General features: G+C 44.0%; 1 protein-coding gene across 1 annotated transcript in view; it reads right to left on the bottom strand.

The window, feature by feature from the left end:
- The window catches only part of USP10 (ubiquitin specific peptidase 10), a 61,122-nt gene extending 43,807 nt beyond the window's left edge, over positions 1-17,315 (bottom strand). The window contains exon 1 of the mRNA XM_075995831.1: positions 17,183-17,315. Within this exon, the coding sequence (XP_075851946.1) occupies positions 17,183-17,296 (114 nt within the window). The 5' untranslated portion in view covers positions 17,297-17,315. The remainder of the gene's footprint in view (positions 1-17,182) is intronic.
- Between the last annotated feature and the right edge of the window lie 607 nt (positions 17,316-17,922).

The following is a 17,922-nucleotide window of genomic DNA, read 5'->3' as shown; positions in this document are numbered from 1 at the left end:
ACTTTGTTGCCCAGGCTAGAGTGAGTGCCGTAGCGTCGGCCTGGCTCACGGCAACCTCAATCTCCAGGGCTCAGCGATCCTCCTGCCTCAGCCTCCCGAGTAGCTGGGACTACAGGCATGCGCCACCATGCCCGGCTAATTTTTTGTATATATATATTTTAGTTGGTCAATTAATTTATTTCTATTTTTGGTAGAGACGGAGTCTCGCTCAGGCTGGTTTCGAACTCCTGACATTGAGCAATCTGCCCGCCTCGGCCTCCCAAAGTGCTAGGATTACAGGCGTGAGCCACCACGCCCGGCCTATTAATATATTTTAAAATCTGCTAAATGAGTGGGAGGAATTGTAGATGCTTAGGTAAAATAAAGATGAAAACAATTCTGTGCCTGACTTCACAAGACTTATAATCTAGTGGAGAAGGGAATGCCACTGACCATGTGAATTAGTTTGTCCTATAGTAGAACGAGATAAAATATAGCAGAATTAAGTTAGCACAGGAGAATAAAAAGTAGGAACAGAACAAGTTCATTCTTGTATTTTCAAAGCCCAGTGCAGGGCCTAAGAGACACACAGATGCTTGTTGGTAAGAATAAAAGCAGGTGCCTGAGGGTCATCTGTGAGCCACACTGCATTCGACAGCTACACTGCTGTTAGCACCTTCACTGTCTAACAGCCACATCGATGCTACAAGGTAGACACTGCGAGTTCCCCTGTTTTAAGCAACTCCAGCCAGAAATGGAGGAATACTGGAGTCAAAAGGAGGAACTAGAAAGCATCATCAAATGCCCCTTTCCATGCCCTGATGTTCACAAGACGTGCCCGTGGTCAGTACGTAATCGCCTGAGGTTGGGGGGCGTGTTTCGCCTGCAAGCGCTTTAGGCGCCCACATTCCCCTTCTAGGGGAAGGAAGACTGGGCGCTAGAGCAACTACTCCCCTGCGCGAGGAACAAAGCTGAACTTCCCCTCACAGCCCACCCGGCCCACCCAGGCTTTCCAAACTCCCACTGTTCACTGGTTTACTTTCTGGTCCTTTCTAAAGAAGACATGAAAAAATATATATACAGGAAACACTTCAAGGAAAGGGGGCTGGACAGGAACAGAAGTCACCCGGCTGAGCAGACTGCTGGCTCCGCCCTGCCTGCGCTCCCCAGCACAGCACAGCCCCTCGATCTAATCCAAACCCCTTCACTGAAAGAATCTGTTCTGTGAAACCTGGACTCAGTCAGAAGGCCGCGCGTGGCCCCGAGGCCGCAGGCGCCAGGGAGGGGCAGCACGGGAGACGCCAGCGCCCGTGCTCAAGGGTCACAGACTGGCACTCAGACACAAAGACAGACTGCAATCGCGCCGTCCTGGAAAGCTGCCTGCTGCTCCCCTGCACAATCCTCAGCTCGGCTCTGCGGCTCTACCGCGGCCCGGCCACCACTCGGTGCCTCAGGAGAAAGCGGGGACCAGCACCACAGCCCGCACCGGCGGCGCTGCAGCAGCAGCCCCGCCTTCCGCCTTCCCAACGCCTCACCTCTCCAGAAACGCAAACACACATGTAGGTCGTTCCCAATCAACGTTCTCTGCCTTCAAAGGGACTGCTGGGAATAGGGGATCAGCCTCCGAGCTAAGTACATCATCAATAAACACCAGCCCCACAGAGTCAAACGGCATAACCAAGTCACAGCCAGCACACAAAACGCTGAAAAGTGCAAGGTCTTCGCCTCCCTCTTTTCCAGATCCAAATAAGTCGAATCTGGAAGATGTGAGGAAACATTAAGGAGTAATAGACTATTTTGAGTGATAAAAGCCTTAATTTCATCTATTGAATGAGTGCATACTGGACTAGATAATATCCAAAGTTCTTCCCATCTCCAAAAGGATCTCTTGGGATTAAGAAATGTGGGTTTGAAAATATTTACCAGTCTGGGTGCCATGGCCTCACACCTGTAATCCTAGCACTCTGGGAGGCTGAGGCAGGAGGATCTCAGGAGGTCGAGGCCAGCCTGAGCCCTGAGTAAAAGCGAGACTTCATCTTTACTTAAAAAACAGAAAAACTTAGCCGGGCATGGTGGCTCACTGCATGGTGGCTCACTGCAATCCTCCTGCCTCAGCCTCGCTACAGTCTCAGCAACTTGCAAGGCTGAGGCAGGAGGAATGCTTGAGCCCAGGAGTTTGAGGTTGCTGTGAGCTAGGCTGACGCCACGGCATTCTAGCCTGGGCAACAGAGTGAGACTCTGTCTCAAAACAAATTAAAAAACCACACAAACAAGCAAACAAACAAAACAAATGTCCATCAAGAAGTGAAGAGACAAACTGCAGTACATCCATATAAGGAAGTACTGCTCAGCACTGAAAAGGAACACTTAACACACAACATGTATGAATCTCAAAAGTTGTGCCAAGGGAAAAAAAAACAAATAGAAGAGTGCATTCCTCATAGCTCTGTGTCAGTGAAATTGTAGAAAAGACAAACTTAGCCTATAAGTGACAGAAGCAGATCACCAGTTGCCTGAACAAGGGATAGGAAGTTTGGGAGTATTTACGGCAAAGGGGCAGGAGGGAACACCGGGCAATGGAAATGTTCTATATCTTGATTGTGGTGGTAGTTACTACTTTGACACACTTTTCAAGACTCAAACTGCAAACTTAGAATGGGCACATTTATCATATTAAAATATACTTTCAATAAGGCCAACTTTTAAAAAAATTGATGCACAATCTATATAAGGTAGATGAAGCAGCTGTTAGTACCATAATAACAGCTCTTGAAGACCAAGGACCACAGTTTCAGTCTTTCATTTACCTAAGTAGAATTCTTCAGTACACTGTATTTATAAGTTTCACGTATCTTGGTCCAAAGACTCTTACTAGTGGTACACAATGACACCTAAAACACTGTGCATCACCTTTTTATTCTGTTGTCTGGTTGCACTGTAACTGTCAGTGCAAACTGTCAGCCTCTGTCCCATCATCACCTCAGATAATTCCTGACTAGCTCAACCTTTATAACTGCCAAGATCCTCTGACCATGTACTCAAATTCCAGGCTACACACAAAGACAATATTGCCAAAAACAATGAAGCAAAACTACAGTGTTTCATTAAACAGAGTGCTACATGGGCAGAAACTTGTAAGTGCCATCTGTTCGGCAGGATTTTTCACTTAATGAAATATGCTGGAACCAGACCAACAACAGCTCAGCTACTGAAGACCACCTGCCAGGAAGGAAAGCACATCACTAAACCAGAGCTTCATTTCGCAGGACAGCCATGAAAAAAGAAGTCTGACTACAAAAATGATTTTCTTCTAATTTGATGGCCATTGCCAAAGGTCTCTTCAAATACCCTGGAAAATCTAGAGCTGCCTAATGAGAAGTACTTATGTTTACTGGTACATACACTCCTCTCTTTCCAACTTTAAGCTTAAGTACAGAATTTCCCCCTTAATGAGTTGCTTTGGTTGTTAATGAAAACCAAAGTTACTTAGAAGCATTGGTCAAAGAAGTGAATAGCTGAAAAACTGCTATCTACTAAAAATGAGGGAACGCAAAAAAGGGTACTAATAGCTAAAGATTCTGACCAAGTCCACTGAGGAAGCAATTCGTTTTTACTTTCTCAATTTAACTATCACCTGATGATGTTGGAAAATGCCCTCCAAAGTATAGTCTACCTGACAAAACTATAACAGTTTGCACTCCGCTCTTTAATTATGTGTTTTAAGTTTGTTACGGTTTAAAATCTCTTAGTATAATAGAAAAATGTTAACTCCAGACTTCAGAAAGTCTCATGACTTCAGCATCCCAGAAGAGAAATGTTTTCACCCAATCAGCTCCTAATACTCTATTTTCCATACAGAAGTAGAAAACCAAGCCCTAGTGACACATAGGCCTGAGCACAGTCAGGCCACACCGGCAACAATTCTGGGTTCAGTGCTGTCGGGTGGAGTCCAAGCCTCATTCAGCATGTTACATGCCTCCTGCGTGACTCTGGCGTACAGTCAGGGTTCGGAACCAGTGTACGGGGCCTTCCCATGGTCCCCAGCCCTAACACTGCAGGCAGCTGAGAGAGTGGGCAAAACTAGGCAGAAAACAGGAAGGTGAACACAGCTACTTCCCCATTCAGTTATGTCCCAAATCAAACAGAAGAAATCATAAAATAATTTGAGATGATTATTCACTTTATAACTTTGTTAAAAAGTGTCTTTAAAATAGGAACTTTTTAAGTGCTTTTAAGGGCTTACTGATTATTAACAACTCAAAAATGGCAAAAAACAAAGCTAAATGTCAATTAGAAGAAAAACTGTAATGGAACTAAACTAGAAATACTTTGATAGAATTAAACTCCCTTACAACTTTTCAGAAATGTCTTTTGCACCAAAGATACTTCTTTTGTAACTGAACTCATTTCCCATTTGCTGTTTTAGTTCACTGAAATCTAACCTTCACCACCAATACTCCATTTTCTCACAAATAACCTTCCAATCCAAGATCATTCTTCCTTCTCAAGGCAGCCAATCTCGCTTAGTATTAGTAACAGGGTCTCTCACACATGCACTTCATAACACTTTCCTTCACGGGCTCCCACAACACAAGACCTGGTCTGTCTCTTCAGCCACTCGCCTTCTCTTTCGGACTGGCACCTAGGTGTTCTCCCCTAAGCAGCTCAGCTACTCACACAGTTTCAACTGGTTTATGGACTCCAAATTCACATTTTCAAGTTGGATCACTCAGTTATATGTCAGTTCCATTTTCCAGGCTACCAAACCTATGACACTTCTACTGTTATGTTCTGGTTTAACCTTCAATTCCAAAGGTCCATTATTTTCTTAGAACCAACTTCTACACTTACGTCAATGGCACACTCCACTGTTCTTCCAATCTCTCAGGTGAGAAACTGAAAATATCTTGAATTATAATGTATACCCTTTCCATCCCAAATACCCTAAAATGTATTCACAAATCCCAAATTTCTGGGACAATCTCATCAAAGTATCAAAATGTTCAGAAAATTATATTTGGCAAGAACAATAGCAACTGAATGAGCTAAATTAAAGATTATAGTTACTTAATCCATACTGAAATTACACACAATTGAGAACCAGAGAAGAGAATCTCAATGGCAGATAAGCACCTTTTTGAACATACGTTACTATAACTAAGAAGATTACTAAAAATAAAGTGATTCATCTCCTCCTCAATACTACAGACAATACCCAGCACAAACCCTACTTATCCCATCCATGCCGGGGTATCTGCAATAACCCACATGGTAGCCTCTTACTGTCTAGTAAAATGCGTAAAAGTAAATGTGTAAAAGTAAAATCTAAGAGACTCTCAAATGCTCACAGAATGGCTAACAATTCTCAGTTTGTCAGCAAACTAAATAGATACTTACTGAGCACCAAAGGCATAAAAAAAATAAAAAAGATACTTAAAATGTTTAAGCACTGTTTCCTGCCTTCAAAGAACTGGGGTAGGGGAAGGGACGAAGATAGACAGCTAGCTAATGCATACTGGTTAGCTGGCCCTTTATGGTCTAGACTGAGCTAAAGGCATTTCATGTACATATTGCATTTAATCTTCACATCATTTCTAAAAGGCAGTGATACCTAATCTTTTTTGGGTGGTGGCAGATCTTCAGAAACTGCTGTTAGGGAATTATGCCCACTCCCTGAAGAATGCGCATACACACGACATTTCTACATATGATTTCAGGAAACTTACAGACCCTCTGAAGCTCCTAAAGCCCAGTAGTACCCTCTACTCCAAGTGTGGTCACCAGGCCAGCAGCACAGGCATTACCTGGGAGTTTAGCAGCTCTCAGGGCCACCCTAGACCTGCTGAATGCAAACATGCATAGTCACAAGATTCCTAGCTGCCTCTTAATGGACTTTGTTTTTAAAAGACAAATTCTCGCTCTGGCGCCCCCGGTAGAGTGTAGTGCAGTCATCATAGCTCACTGCAACCTCAAACTCCTGAGCTCAAGCGATCCTCTTGCCTTAGCCTCCTGAGTAGCTGGAAGGTACAGGCGTGTACCACCACATCAGGCTAATTTTTCTATTTTTAGTAGAGAAGGGGTCTTGCTCTTGGCTCAGGCTGGTCTCAAACTCCTGAGCTCAACTGATCCTCCCGCCTCAACCTCTCAGACTGCTAGGATTACAGAAATGAGCCACTGCACCTGGCCTTAATGGACTTTTAAGTTTGAGAAGCACGCTATGCTCTATCTCACATAATCCAGAGTCCTACTATAAGGTAAACACACTACCCTGCACATTGCTATCAGAGTGACTGTCCCTATGGCTCCAAACTTCTATTTTAAGTAGGATGACCATTTATCATCCAAATCGAAGGCACATTTCACAGTGAAAAGACCACTATTATTAATTATGCTGGGACAGGGTGTAAACCAGGACATATGGTCACTCCTAATCATAGGTATCCAAAGATATTATAGAATCCTACCTCTCTAGCCTGGTGTGACGGGCTGTTCTGCCTACCCACCCAGCCTCATCTGCTGGTGCGCGAAGCCCCCAGGCCCTCCACACGCACTCGCTGGTCTGCGCGCACGCCTCGCGCAGCAGCTCCCTCTCCCCGCTCTGTTCTGTTCTGAGGCCCCCACCTGCCCTTCGAGACTCAGCACGGGCATCGCCTCTCACAAGTGCTCCCAAACACTATTTCTGTCAAAGCGCTGTTCACAGCTCACCGTAATTCTCATTTACCTGTAAGTCTCGGAAAACGAATTGTGATTTCCTTGTGTCTTCAGTTGTGGATCCCCACTTAAGTACAATACTTAGAATCTAATAAATTATCTGTTAAGTGATGAGGATGGAAAAAAACTCGAGGTTCAGACAAACCAACCTTGCCTGAGATCCTGCAAACAGAAAGTGGGAGGGTCAGGACTGGAACCTGGGGCTGACTTCAAGGTATGGATGGACGGACACATGAACAGTTAAGCAAGAAATAACATTTAAAGAAGACCATATAAGATACATGACTATAAGATACAATCAGACAGTACAGGATAACTTGCCAAGAAGAAAGGACAGTCTGAGGAGTCTAGAAGGAGGAAATGACATATCTAGAAAAGGAGAGGGACAGAGCTCTGGGGTGGGACTATAACAGACTGGGCAGCTACCCTTCCTTCCCTATCCGACAGTGGCCACCCAGTTCAGAAGGTCAACATGCACTCACTCCTCGCTGAGAGGGAAGCCCCCCTGGCATGTCATCCTCTTAGCTGCAGCACTTGGTTCAGGGATGACCCAATGGACACAAAGCTCAGAACACTGTCTAGAATACTGGGACGCACACCGACTCTCTTGTGCAGTTGGTGTGATGGAGGCTGCACACAAACGTGACTTCTACAACTGCCAGGGCCACTCTGCCAACTTCAGGGTAACTAGCCTTAGGGAATCCCTGACACACAGAGGTGAAAAGATGAAAGGAAACCAGGTGCTCAAAGACATCACTGAATGGCTGGATCAAACCAACCTTGAAAGCATGACCTACCTCTGAAATGTCTAGTTACACGAGCCAATACAGCTCTAGTTTATGGTGTAATCCAGTTAGAAAACTGGGTTTCACTCTAGCCTAGGCAACAGAGCAAGACTCTGTCTCAAAAATAAAAACTGGGTTTTATTTGTTTAAAAAAAAAAAGGCATCCTAACTAGAACAGGAATGGAGTGAGCAAAAAAGGAGACAAAAGGGTAGTTAAACATTAGCAATGACCAGAGAATTCATATAAAGTAAGATCAACGAAGAGGCATAAAAACAGGTTTATTTGCAACCCAAGCCCCATTCATTCTGTCTGTCCCCTGAAATGCCCTCCTCTGTCCTCTCCATCTGCCCAAGCTGCAAGTCACCTGAAAACTTTTCTTTCCATTTTACCACTGACACACAATTGGGTTCTCAGATTTGGGGGCACGGCTATGTTCTGACCAGGCCTGCAAAGATCACTGCCATGCCCACTAACTGAGCATGGAATAACTTTATTTAGTACACAGGCCCTCACATTGAGCACTTACCAGTAACTATGGTGAAGGCATTTTATTATATTTGCATTGGTAACTATCCTCTGATCTCAGGATTACATTTGTTGAGAAACAGCCCAAGGAATGAAACAAAATAACTTATATGTGATGCACACATCAGTCACCTAGACAACAGAGAGAAATAGAGCACTGACAAACCTTAAAAGCAGCTCAGAGGTCACTCATGCCTCCTTCACCCAGAAATTATCATCAATCTGAATGCTTTAAAGCAGGCTTCTCTTCTTAATCAGCTCTCATTATTAAAAAGCTCTCATTATTTCTATAGAGGGCAAACCTGTCCCTCATGGTTTTGAACGCTGTGGTCCTGAGCTTCGTTCCCAGAACTAGAAACACCAAAACCAACCCACATGCAGTTTTTAAATCAGCGAATGACAACCAGCTGTTCTGTTACTATCTTCAACTGGCCTCTCTGTCCATTAACTCATCCGCCCAACAAACACCTCAGGGCCACTGTGCTGGACAGTGGGGCTCACCAGACCCGAGCAAGCCTTCCTGACCCCTGACCAGATCAGCCATGCGGGTCACCGCTCCCAGCTCAGCCCTGCAGTGCTGGCCTCTGCATACAGCACAGCCTCCCCTCCTCTCAGCACAGGCCCCTGCGGGCCTCCATACATGGCTGACTGCCTCCCAGCAGAAGGAAAGAAAGGGCATCTAGAAAACCAAAGTCCACAGGGCCCTCAAAGCTTGCTGTGCACACGAAATACACCTGTTTCCTTTTTCACAGAAAAGTGATCGACAACTAACCGGGCTAACTCAAATGTATGTTTCCATCCAAAAAGCAGCCAGGGCAAAGAAACATAACAGCAATGTACTTTACTTTCTGTCCTACTCAAAAAGAAGAAGAAACACAATTGTTTTACATGTTCCATGGGATGAGAAACAAACTCCCAACACAGCTCTGGTAACTGTATCCAAAACTAGTCATTGCTAGGATATTGCTACAGTATCACTGTGTGTAAAATTCAAATTATATTCAACTAAGCTTCCAGTCAAAACTGAAGAGAATGTTTTAAGATTAAAAAAAAAAAAGGCTAGCTCTTTCTCACTGAGGAGAACTGCAGTTACAGATGAAAGAGCGAAGTTTATGCTCTTGGCACCTTATAGTGCTCTGTTGTGGCATGAAGAGCCAAGAGTTAGATTAGAAGCAAGATGGAACCAAGAGTAATATTTTAGCACCAGTTTGTAAAAACTGGAGAGAAGAATTTCCTTAGCTGATAAATCCACAACCAGCAACAAAACAAGGGAACAAAATTTCTGGTGGCAAACTGGCCTAATGCTGCACACACATCCTCAGAGATTCTGACATCAACTAAGGCTTCAGGGTGAGTTAGAAAGTTACTTCCAACTCTCTGGAACATCGATGGTCACAGTTACAATGAGCTGCCAGACTCTGCTGCTCCCTTACTGTTCACAAGGGTCTTATTTCAAAACATGGAGTACAGAGAGCGACCAGCCAGATCACCTCTTATGGCTTGGGGAAATGCATTTGTACTTACATTTTTTAAAAAATGTTAAAAAGCATTCAGCAACTTATAAACCCCAACACAGGACTTGGCACACAGCTTGTGCCAGATAAATGCTCATTGAAAAGGAATTAATCAGTTACTCAATGAATTCAAGAAAACTGAAATCCTCTTTTTTTTTTTCGGTGACAGGGTCTGGCGCTGTCTCCCATGCTAGAGTGCAGTGTTGTCACCATAGCACAGCAACCTAAAAACTCCTGGGCTCAAGCAATCCTCCTGCCTCAGCCTGCCAAGTAGCTGGGACTACAGGTGCATACCACCATGGCACGCTAATTTTTCTATATTTTGTAGAGATCTGGTCTCACTCTTGTGCAGGCTGGTCTCGAACTCCTGGCCTCAATCATCCTCCTGCCTCGACCTCCCAGAATGCTAGGATTTCAGGTGTGAGCCACCTCACCCAGCCCGAAATCTCACTCTTAAGACCCAACATAACATATCTTCCAAGCAGCAAATTTTCAGGTTTCTCATGCTGGGTCTATTTGCCCATAACTGCTCCACAATTCCCTTCAGTGCTAAAATAAGTTAATATCAGGCTCAGAGTGGCACAACCTGTATTTTTGTTGTTGGTCACATCTAACCTAGAATAGAGTTGTTAAAACATTTATTTTGACCAAAACATGATTTAGTTATTGATATTCAGGGGACAGTACTCAAAAGTTAAATAGAAAGAAAAAAAGAAAACCATGCCCAGAAGCACGTGGAGGCTCTGAAACTTCAGCCTGGCTGTGATAACCTGGGGAAGTTGTTTAAAACAGATTTGAGCACCTGTTCCGTAGGGATCCTTACTCAGTATGATTAGATGGCGCTCAGGATGCCAGGTGATTCTGATGTTAGAAGAGGGTGCTCAAGGATCATAAATTTTAAAATACTATTAAATACAATGATTCCTAATTTCTAAAATTTAGGCCAGGCTTGGTGGCTCATGCCTATAATCCTATCACTCTGAGGTTGCTGTGAGCTAGGCTGAAGCCACGGCACTCTAGCCCAGGCAACAGAGTGAGACTCTGTCTCAAAAAACAAAACAAAACAAAAAAAACCCTCTTTTTACAATATAAAAACCGAACAGTATAGCTGCTATAAATTAAGGGTTTGAATGTCTTCAAAATATTTTTTTAATTGTTTGGAGGGGGGAGGGGGGCATGGCCAATATGCGTAACCTTAATATTTGTATCCCCATAATATGCTGAAATAAAAAAATAAAATTTAAAAATTTTTTAAAAAGTTGTTTGGACAACATTACTAAGAAATCTCTACAGCACTTCCGCAGCCTCAGTATCCTAATTCCTAATGAGCCACTGTAACTTCCAGGATATTTGCTCCATTCTGTGAGAAAATCTGGTACAAACAAGAAACCTGATGTAAGTGGATGCTTTCAATAATTTTGAAAACAAGCTTTGCTCTAAAAAGTTCAGTTCAGTGACTATCTGGTTAGAATAGACTGTATGAGGAAAACTATGGAAGAAAAAAAGGCCCTAACAGAAACAACCATAGAAGATACACATCAAACTGAGGATTAAGGATCAGAGGAGAAAAGAATGACTTTTACTTTAAATACTTTTGTTTGCATGTTCTCGAAACAGTTATGTTTTTATTTTTTAGTTTAAAATAAAATCAATAAGGGCTTTTATCAAAATGTACCTCACACAAAATTTAGTAATTAGTAACATATTAGTAACATACATGGTCATCAGTGACCTATTTAAGTCTTTAAATATTTATTTCATTCATTCATTCATTCAATAAACTTTCACTGAGGAACTCCTCGGGGGAAATCATAACGTGAAACATTATGCTTTCATCAGTCTCTTCCAGAAAAGCAGTTTGGCAAAGTAGAAAAAGCAAACGATTTAGAAGTCAAAAGACCTGTTTTTAAAGTTCCTGATCACCATCAGCTATGTCATCTCAAGTCACTACTTCTCTGGATCTTTCTTTACTCTCTGGTGAAATGGTGGTGATGACAATACAGGACAGAGTTGCCCCAGGGAGCAAATAAGTTAAGACATTTTGTAAACTACACAGTTTATACACGGTGCAACAGTCTTCAAACTGCAACTACTGCAAAGCTTAGTGCTTTGTAACAAATATGTTCCTCCTTGTCCAATGACCAGGTCTACTCAGAAGGCCTACTTCAAGTCTTAAATAAATACATATGGTCTTAGCAGCCATGTAAGGGAAATTATTACTTATAATATCAAGAAAAGGAGTATATGGGAAATCTCTGTGCCTTCCTCTCAATTTTGCTATAAACCTAAAACTACTCTTCAAAAAAAAAGTCTAAAAAAAATTTTTTTAGTGTATCAAGAGAAGTTTTTTACACTAGGCAGGAATGTCCAAAAACTCTGGAATTAAACTCCATTTTCATATTATCTTCTATTTACCCCAACATGTCCTATCAAAAGGAACAGGGTTGATAATTTCAGAATGAATAGGAAGAGTAGATATTGTAATGATATAAAAGGAAAGTCTCTCTCAAGAGAAGTATTACTTCACACCTCTTCTGAGTTGAAAACTGTCTAAAATAGGAGAAAAGCAAAAGGGAAAAAAAGGAATGCTATGAAGCCTGCCTCTTGACAGTTATTAGAATATCAAATAAATTCACAAGTTAATTTGGTCCTGATGAAATTTAAATGAATGTAATAAAATTAAAATGTATTGCTTATATCCACAGCAAAACACACTATCAGGTTTGAGAACAATTAAACAAGGCAGAATGTAACTCATTAAACACATAGAATCTTATATTAAATACTTTTGGGTAGTTCTAGTTCATAAGGTCCATGGCTTGCAAAATGTAATTTATAATGAAATTTGGCTGTATTTCATGTATTTTAAAACATCAAAACAAGCAATTTTGACAAATACAATAATGGTAAACTTCCATTTTTGTGGACACAAAGTTGTCCCCGCCACATCCTGCCCAGCCAGCAGATCTCATCTAAGGACTTTTAGGAGGTGCCCTGTTCACTGGACCATGCCTTTCCCACCCAGACAGCACGTCCACAATAACAAGTCTGTAACACAAACCCCTCTATTTTGTGCAGTTTCAATGCCTGTTTTTCTCTATCTTCAGTTTCTTACAACAGGGCACACCTGATACATCTGATATTATTCAATTAGCATTTATACATACATATATTTTTTCACAGTAGCTCCAATGAGAATATAAGACTGGAGCTGCACAGTGACTATTGCTACTTTTAAGACCACACACACACACACACACACACACACACACACAAAAGGCAAGAGCATACCGGTATGTCTGTACCCAATACACACAGACAAAAAGGAGGATTTCTTCCTAAAACAAGAACAAATGGGGAAACAAAAATCTATCACCATCAGAGAAAGAAAGAGAGAAGGAACAAATGAACGAATGGAGGCAGCTAGATGTAAAAATCGGGTACTGAAGACACAAGAGCAGGGACACCTGCCTTTTAATTAGGAAGTACTCATTTCAGATGCATCAGCTGGAGACTCTTGAATCACACATAGTGTATAAGCTTAGGAGATGGCCCTCGAGCTGATACCAGAAAAATTGAGAACTGATCTGAAGAACGACAACCAATAAGGCTGCAGACACAAGCAGGGGGTTGGGGGGAGCTGAGGACCCTAAGAGTAGCCGCGACTGCTGTGCGGGGCACGGGGCTACACTGCACACACGTCTCCTCTAACAATTCTCACGTAAGCCAGAAAGGAAAACTCGAGGACATCACCTTCTCTCCAGCCCCACACCACACTTGTATCTCAACACCTTACCCACCCTATTCCAGGAGAGGACAACCCGAGCATGTTTTATGAAAGGCACAGGACGGAGGTACTGGGTGGACAGCTTCTGGCTTCTCAGGTCTTCTGAAGAAAATGGGGTCATAGCCGGAGAGCTTTCAGGCAGAAAACAGCCTGCTCATGAAAAGTCTACGACCTGAAGATTCCACATGTAGGGTTATGACAAATTCTACATTCTCTGATCCTTGAAACAAATACTATAAACACACCCCATGGGCTACCATTATGTTTTCAACACTAGTTCTTAATCTAGCCTGTACTGACAGAAATGGTCACAGAAAGATCTTTAGGGAGATCGCTTCAATACACAGGAAAACTGCAGTCCAAGCACATGTAAGTCTTTGGAAATGAACATGTACACTGCTGAAGTAGCACTAAAGTGACAAATGACAGTAATCCAATGGCCCAAGGCCAGCAAATTCCATTGCAAACAGATTTATCCATTTTGTGCAACAGTGATTCTTGCATGTGTGGCAGTAAATATAGAAATGTAACCGCCTAGTCACAAATCAAAAGCAAGCTCTTCCTACTATTTTTCACACTTTAGTATATTATCAGTAAAAAGTGTCCTCAGAACCACGTTTAACCTGCCACTCGAAAACCCAGATCCATTAATAGGAAGTACTTGCATGTCTGAAATTTGTTAAAATACACACAAAAAAAAACAAATAAAAACTTTGATTTAACTAATTCAAGTGGAGGTGATACCACTTTTCTCAATTATATAATATTATATTCTGAGCATTGCACAAAGTAAATGTGCCACTTAGGCACAATGATTAAAAAACAATCATTAAGCTTTGTAATCCTTTTCTCCTTTAAGTTTTCCTATGTGAACCACTGTTTAAGTCTTGTCAGCTCCACATAACAGAACGCTGGAATCTATGTCCTAACTTTTGCTCTAAAGAGGAGTTTAGAATGTGGTGGGTCCACTTCTTATTCACTTATCTCACACAAGGTGATTCCCGTACATTGAGGTTCTAACCAGGCTCAAGAGCACGAAGCTGAGCCCCTGGATAAAGTGCATCCGCGCAGTCCATCTATAGAAACCACTCAGATGACCTTCAATTCACAAACTTTTAATATTCTATCTCGTCTTGGGACACATTTAAATATTTTGCTGCTACTATGCAAAGGAAAATTATCATCTCCAAATATCCTGTCAGCATTTCAAATAATTGTATTTATTTCTGCTGCTGTGAGAGACTCCAAAAAAAATGTATCTCTTTCAAGAATCAACACTAATCCAGTTGTCAGTTATAAACAAATATTCAGCAATACAATAACACTGTGCCACATGCTGTAGTTGGATCCAAGAAATTCCATCACGTTAAATGTGGGAGCCTTACTATCACGAGGTAATTGAAAGACTGGTGTGAGTCTATGCAGTGGACGAGGACAGGAACCAAATGCATGATATCCAAACGGGGTATAGGAAGCATTATTGTGGAAATTTCACCATAAATAACTTCAATGATCACAAAAATTCCTTCAGGTATAAGGCAGAACTGGTAGCTTCAAATTAATGAGCCCAAATCATTTAATCAGTTCCCTTAGTGACAACAAAATTTGCTTCAACTTACACTTTAACTATTAAAGCCTAACATTCGTTTTTTGTTAAAAACTGACAGTTATTAGCCTTTGAAACATTTCCAAGTGTTTCACTACTGCACTTCAATAAAGAGAGCAGGGTTCAACCAATACTTTCCAACAACACAAAAATAGGCTATAATCTCTATAAAAACTTTTATTTGTAACCTTAACAAGTCAATTTTAAAATAAGACTTCACTGTTAATTTGTGGTTGTTATTCCCAACAAAAAACAAATAATATGCATATCATGGTGCTTACCACATGGAAAAGGATCAATATTTGCCGAATTAATGAATGAACAACCATTAAGGCTACAAGACCCAAAGGAAAGGAGGAACCCGAATAAAACAACTTAAAATGCTCAGACTGACTCCAGTAATTAAATCGTGCCCTATATGATTCTATTACTATTTTTAATGAAAATTATGAAATATCAAACTATTTCCTTTGCTACCTTCTTCATGCTAGAACTTAAAAGCATTTAAATCATACTTTAAAAGAATAAACTCAAAGTGTTGTTAACATTTATGCTCAGCTAACTTTCGCCATTCTACTTTTCTAAAAATGAATATAGGCAATATTGGGGTATAAAACAAATACTGTGATAATGAATGTAAATGAAATTGCAAATAGGTTTACATATTATCACCACTAATTAACATTTCAATCAATTTTGCATAGCGATTTGGTGCTTATTAACTAAAGGAGTGAATTATGCCTAAACATGCTTTCTTCAATTCAAAATCATAATGAACATATTACACATTAGTTCGTAATGAACCTTATACATGTTCATAGTCATTTTACCAACAAAATAAGCTATTCAATTAGCATTTAAGTTGAAAAAAGCAAATACCAAATCTTTGAATTACACGTTTGTAAAAACCATTCAACAACTACTATGTCCCTTTCTTGGTGCAAAGAACTATATTAGTTACAAAAGTAAATGTATGAGAGAACGAAAAGTTAACGGGGGAAGAGCAGTTCTGATGCAAACTAAAGTACCACAAATTTAACAAAATTGAAGCTTCCTTTAAGATCTAATTAAAAAAAAAAAAAAGCTTTTCACGTTTTAAATTCCCCAATACGCATTAACTGCAATAGCTATTAAAATCATTTTTTTTAAAGTTATAATCAGATCGACTTTATCTACAAGAAGGCAACAAAAAACCAATCTGCTTATGAAAGATTATGATTTTACTCGCCACCAATTTTCCGAATAGCTACTTTGTTTCACCTTCCCACATTTAATACAAAAGCTCATTGAGACGGTATAAAAGTGTGCAACAATTTCTGGGGGTTAGATGTCAACAAACCAGAGCTCTAAAGCAACCTTGACAAATACTACCACATGCCCATTTTTATTCAGAGTAATTGCAACCTGGGGGGGAGAGAGAATGGGTGGGAGAGAGGAATAAGAGCTTAACTCCACACACAGATCTCCCCCCCCCCCAAGAGAAAGGTTCACTTTACTCTCCCTTTCCACCATGGGATTATTATTTTAAAGGGCCCCTAAGCTTTAAATACTGCCCTGACAGGGTGCGTTAGTGTCACGCCGGCTGGAATGGACTCCTGCAAAAGATGTCACTCAAATGCAAGTAAGAAAAGTACGGTCCTGGCTACTTATTCCGAGTTTTCTTTCCAACAACAGTAGCCTAAGGCTGCCCCTCAGTGACTTGGGGCTAAGACCAGAAACAGCAGCAACCCCTGCGCGCCACCAATCAAGCTGAGCACGGCAACCTTTGGGGGACCTGGGGGGGCAGGGGCCACGAGGCACCCCCGAATCTCCGAGGCGCGCTCCGGGCGGAGACAGCAACCTGAGCTGCTCCGGGGGATCCGCGGCCCCGCAGGGCGCTCGGGGCCCCCAGGCCGCCAGTCCCGGCCGGCGCGGCGGGGCGGGCCCCGCTTCCACACCCCGGCCCGCCCTGCGGCCCGGCCCGGGGCGGTTAACCCCTTCGGCGCCCCCACGCCCTCCGCGAGGCAGGGCCCGGCGCCCCCGCCCCTCGGCCCGCCCGGGATGCGGGGCGCGGCGACCCCGGCGGGGCTCAGGACGGCGGGCGGGCGGGCGAGGGCGCGGAGGCGGCGGGCGGCTCCGGCCTAGGCCCGGGCGGCGTGTCCCGGCGCCCTCCCCCACTCCCACACGCTCGCTCCGGGCCGGCTGCGGGCGCCCGTCCGCCCGCCCGCCCGCCCGCCTGCCCGCCCGCCGACGGCTCGGGGCCCCTTCCGGCCGGGGGCGCGGGCCGGCGGCTACCTGCGGGCTGCGGAGGGCCATGGCGGCCCGTTTCAATGAGACGGCGCTCCCCCGGCTCCTCACGCTGCTTCCCCCGCCGCCGCCATCTTCTCGCCCGCACATACACACTCGCATCGGCCGCCGCGCCTGCGCACTGGCCGCGCGCCGCGGGGCGCTGGGAGGCCGGCGCGCTGCTGCGCCTGCGCGGCCGACAGGTGGGCGTGCGCCGCGGGGCCGCCACCTTGCGAGCCGCCGCCGCCGCTGCTGGGGCCGGGCGGGGGCGGGCTCCGGGCCCGGGGCGTCCTCGGTCTGGCGGGGGGCGGCGGACCACGGGCCCCGGGGGCCCTGCTGCGGTGCCGGGAGGGGAAAGTGCTGCAAATGGGGACGCTAACGCCGAAGCGCCGGCGGGCCCCGGGCTTTCTCACCTGCGGGGCGGGGGCCGGGGCCCACCTGGCTGCGGGGCGCCCGGGAGCGGCAGCCCGAGGTCGGCGCAGGGCCCGCGGGCGAACCTCCCCGGGTCTCCCTGGCCCGGGGCCTCCCCAGTGATCGATCCCCGAGCAGTCCCAGGTGTATGGAGATCACGTTTCCGTGCGTTCATTCATTTGTTCATTCTTCATTGGCCGCGCGAACGCCCCTGGGCGCCGGCGCCGCGCCACCTCTTCGGCCAGGCGTCGGAAAACAGAACGAGGCAAAAACAAACGTAAAGCGCAGAAGCGCAGGTAAAGCGCCTTGGCAGGTGCGGCCTGCCAAGTGGTAAGCCC

The sequence above is a fragment of the Microcebus murinus genome, chromosome 20, assembly GCF_040939455.1.
Source record: "Microcebus murinus isolate Inina chromosome 20, M.murinus_Inina_mat1.0, whole genome shotgun sequence".
NCBI classification, from domain to species: domain Eukaryota; kingdom Metazoa; phylum Chordata; class Mammalia; order Primates; family Cheirogaleidae; genus Microcebus; species Microcebus murinus.
This window is presented reverse-complemented; position numbering and strand designations above follow the sequence as displayed.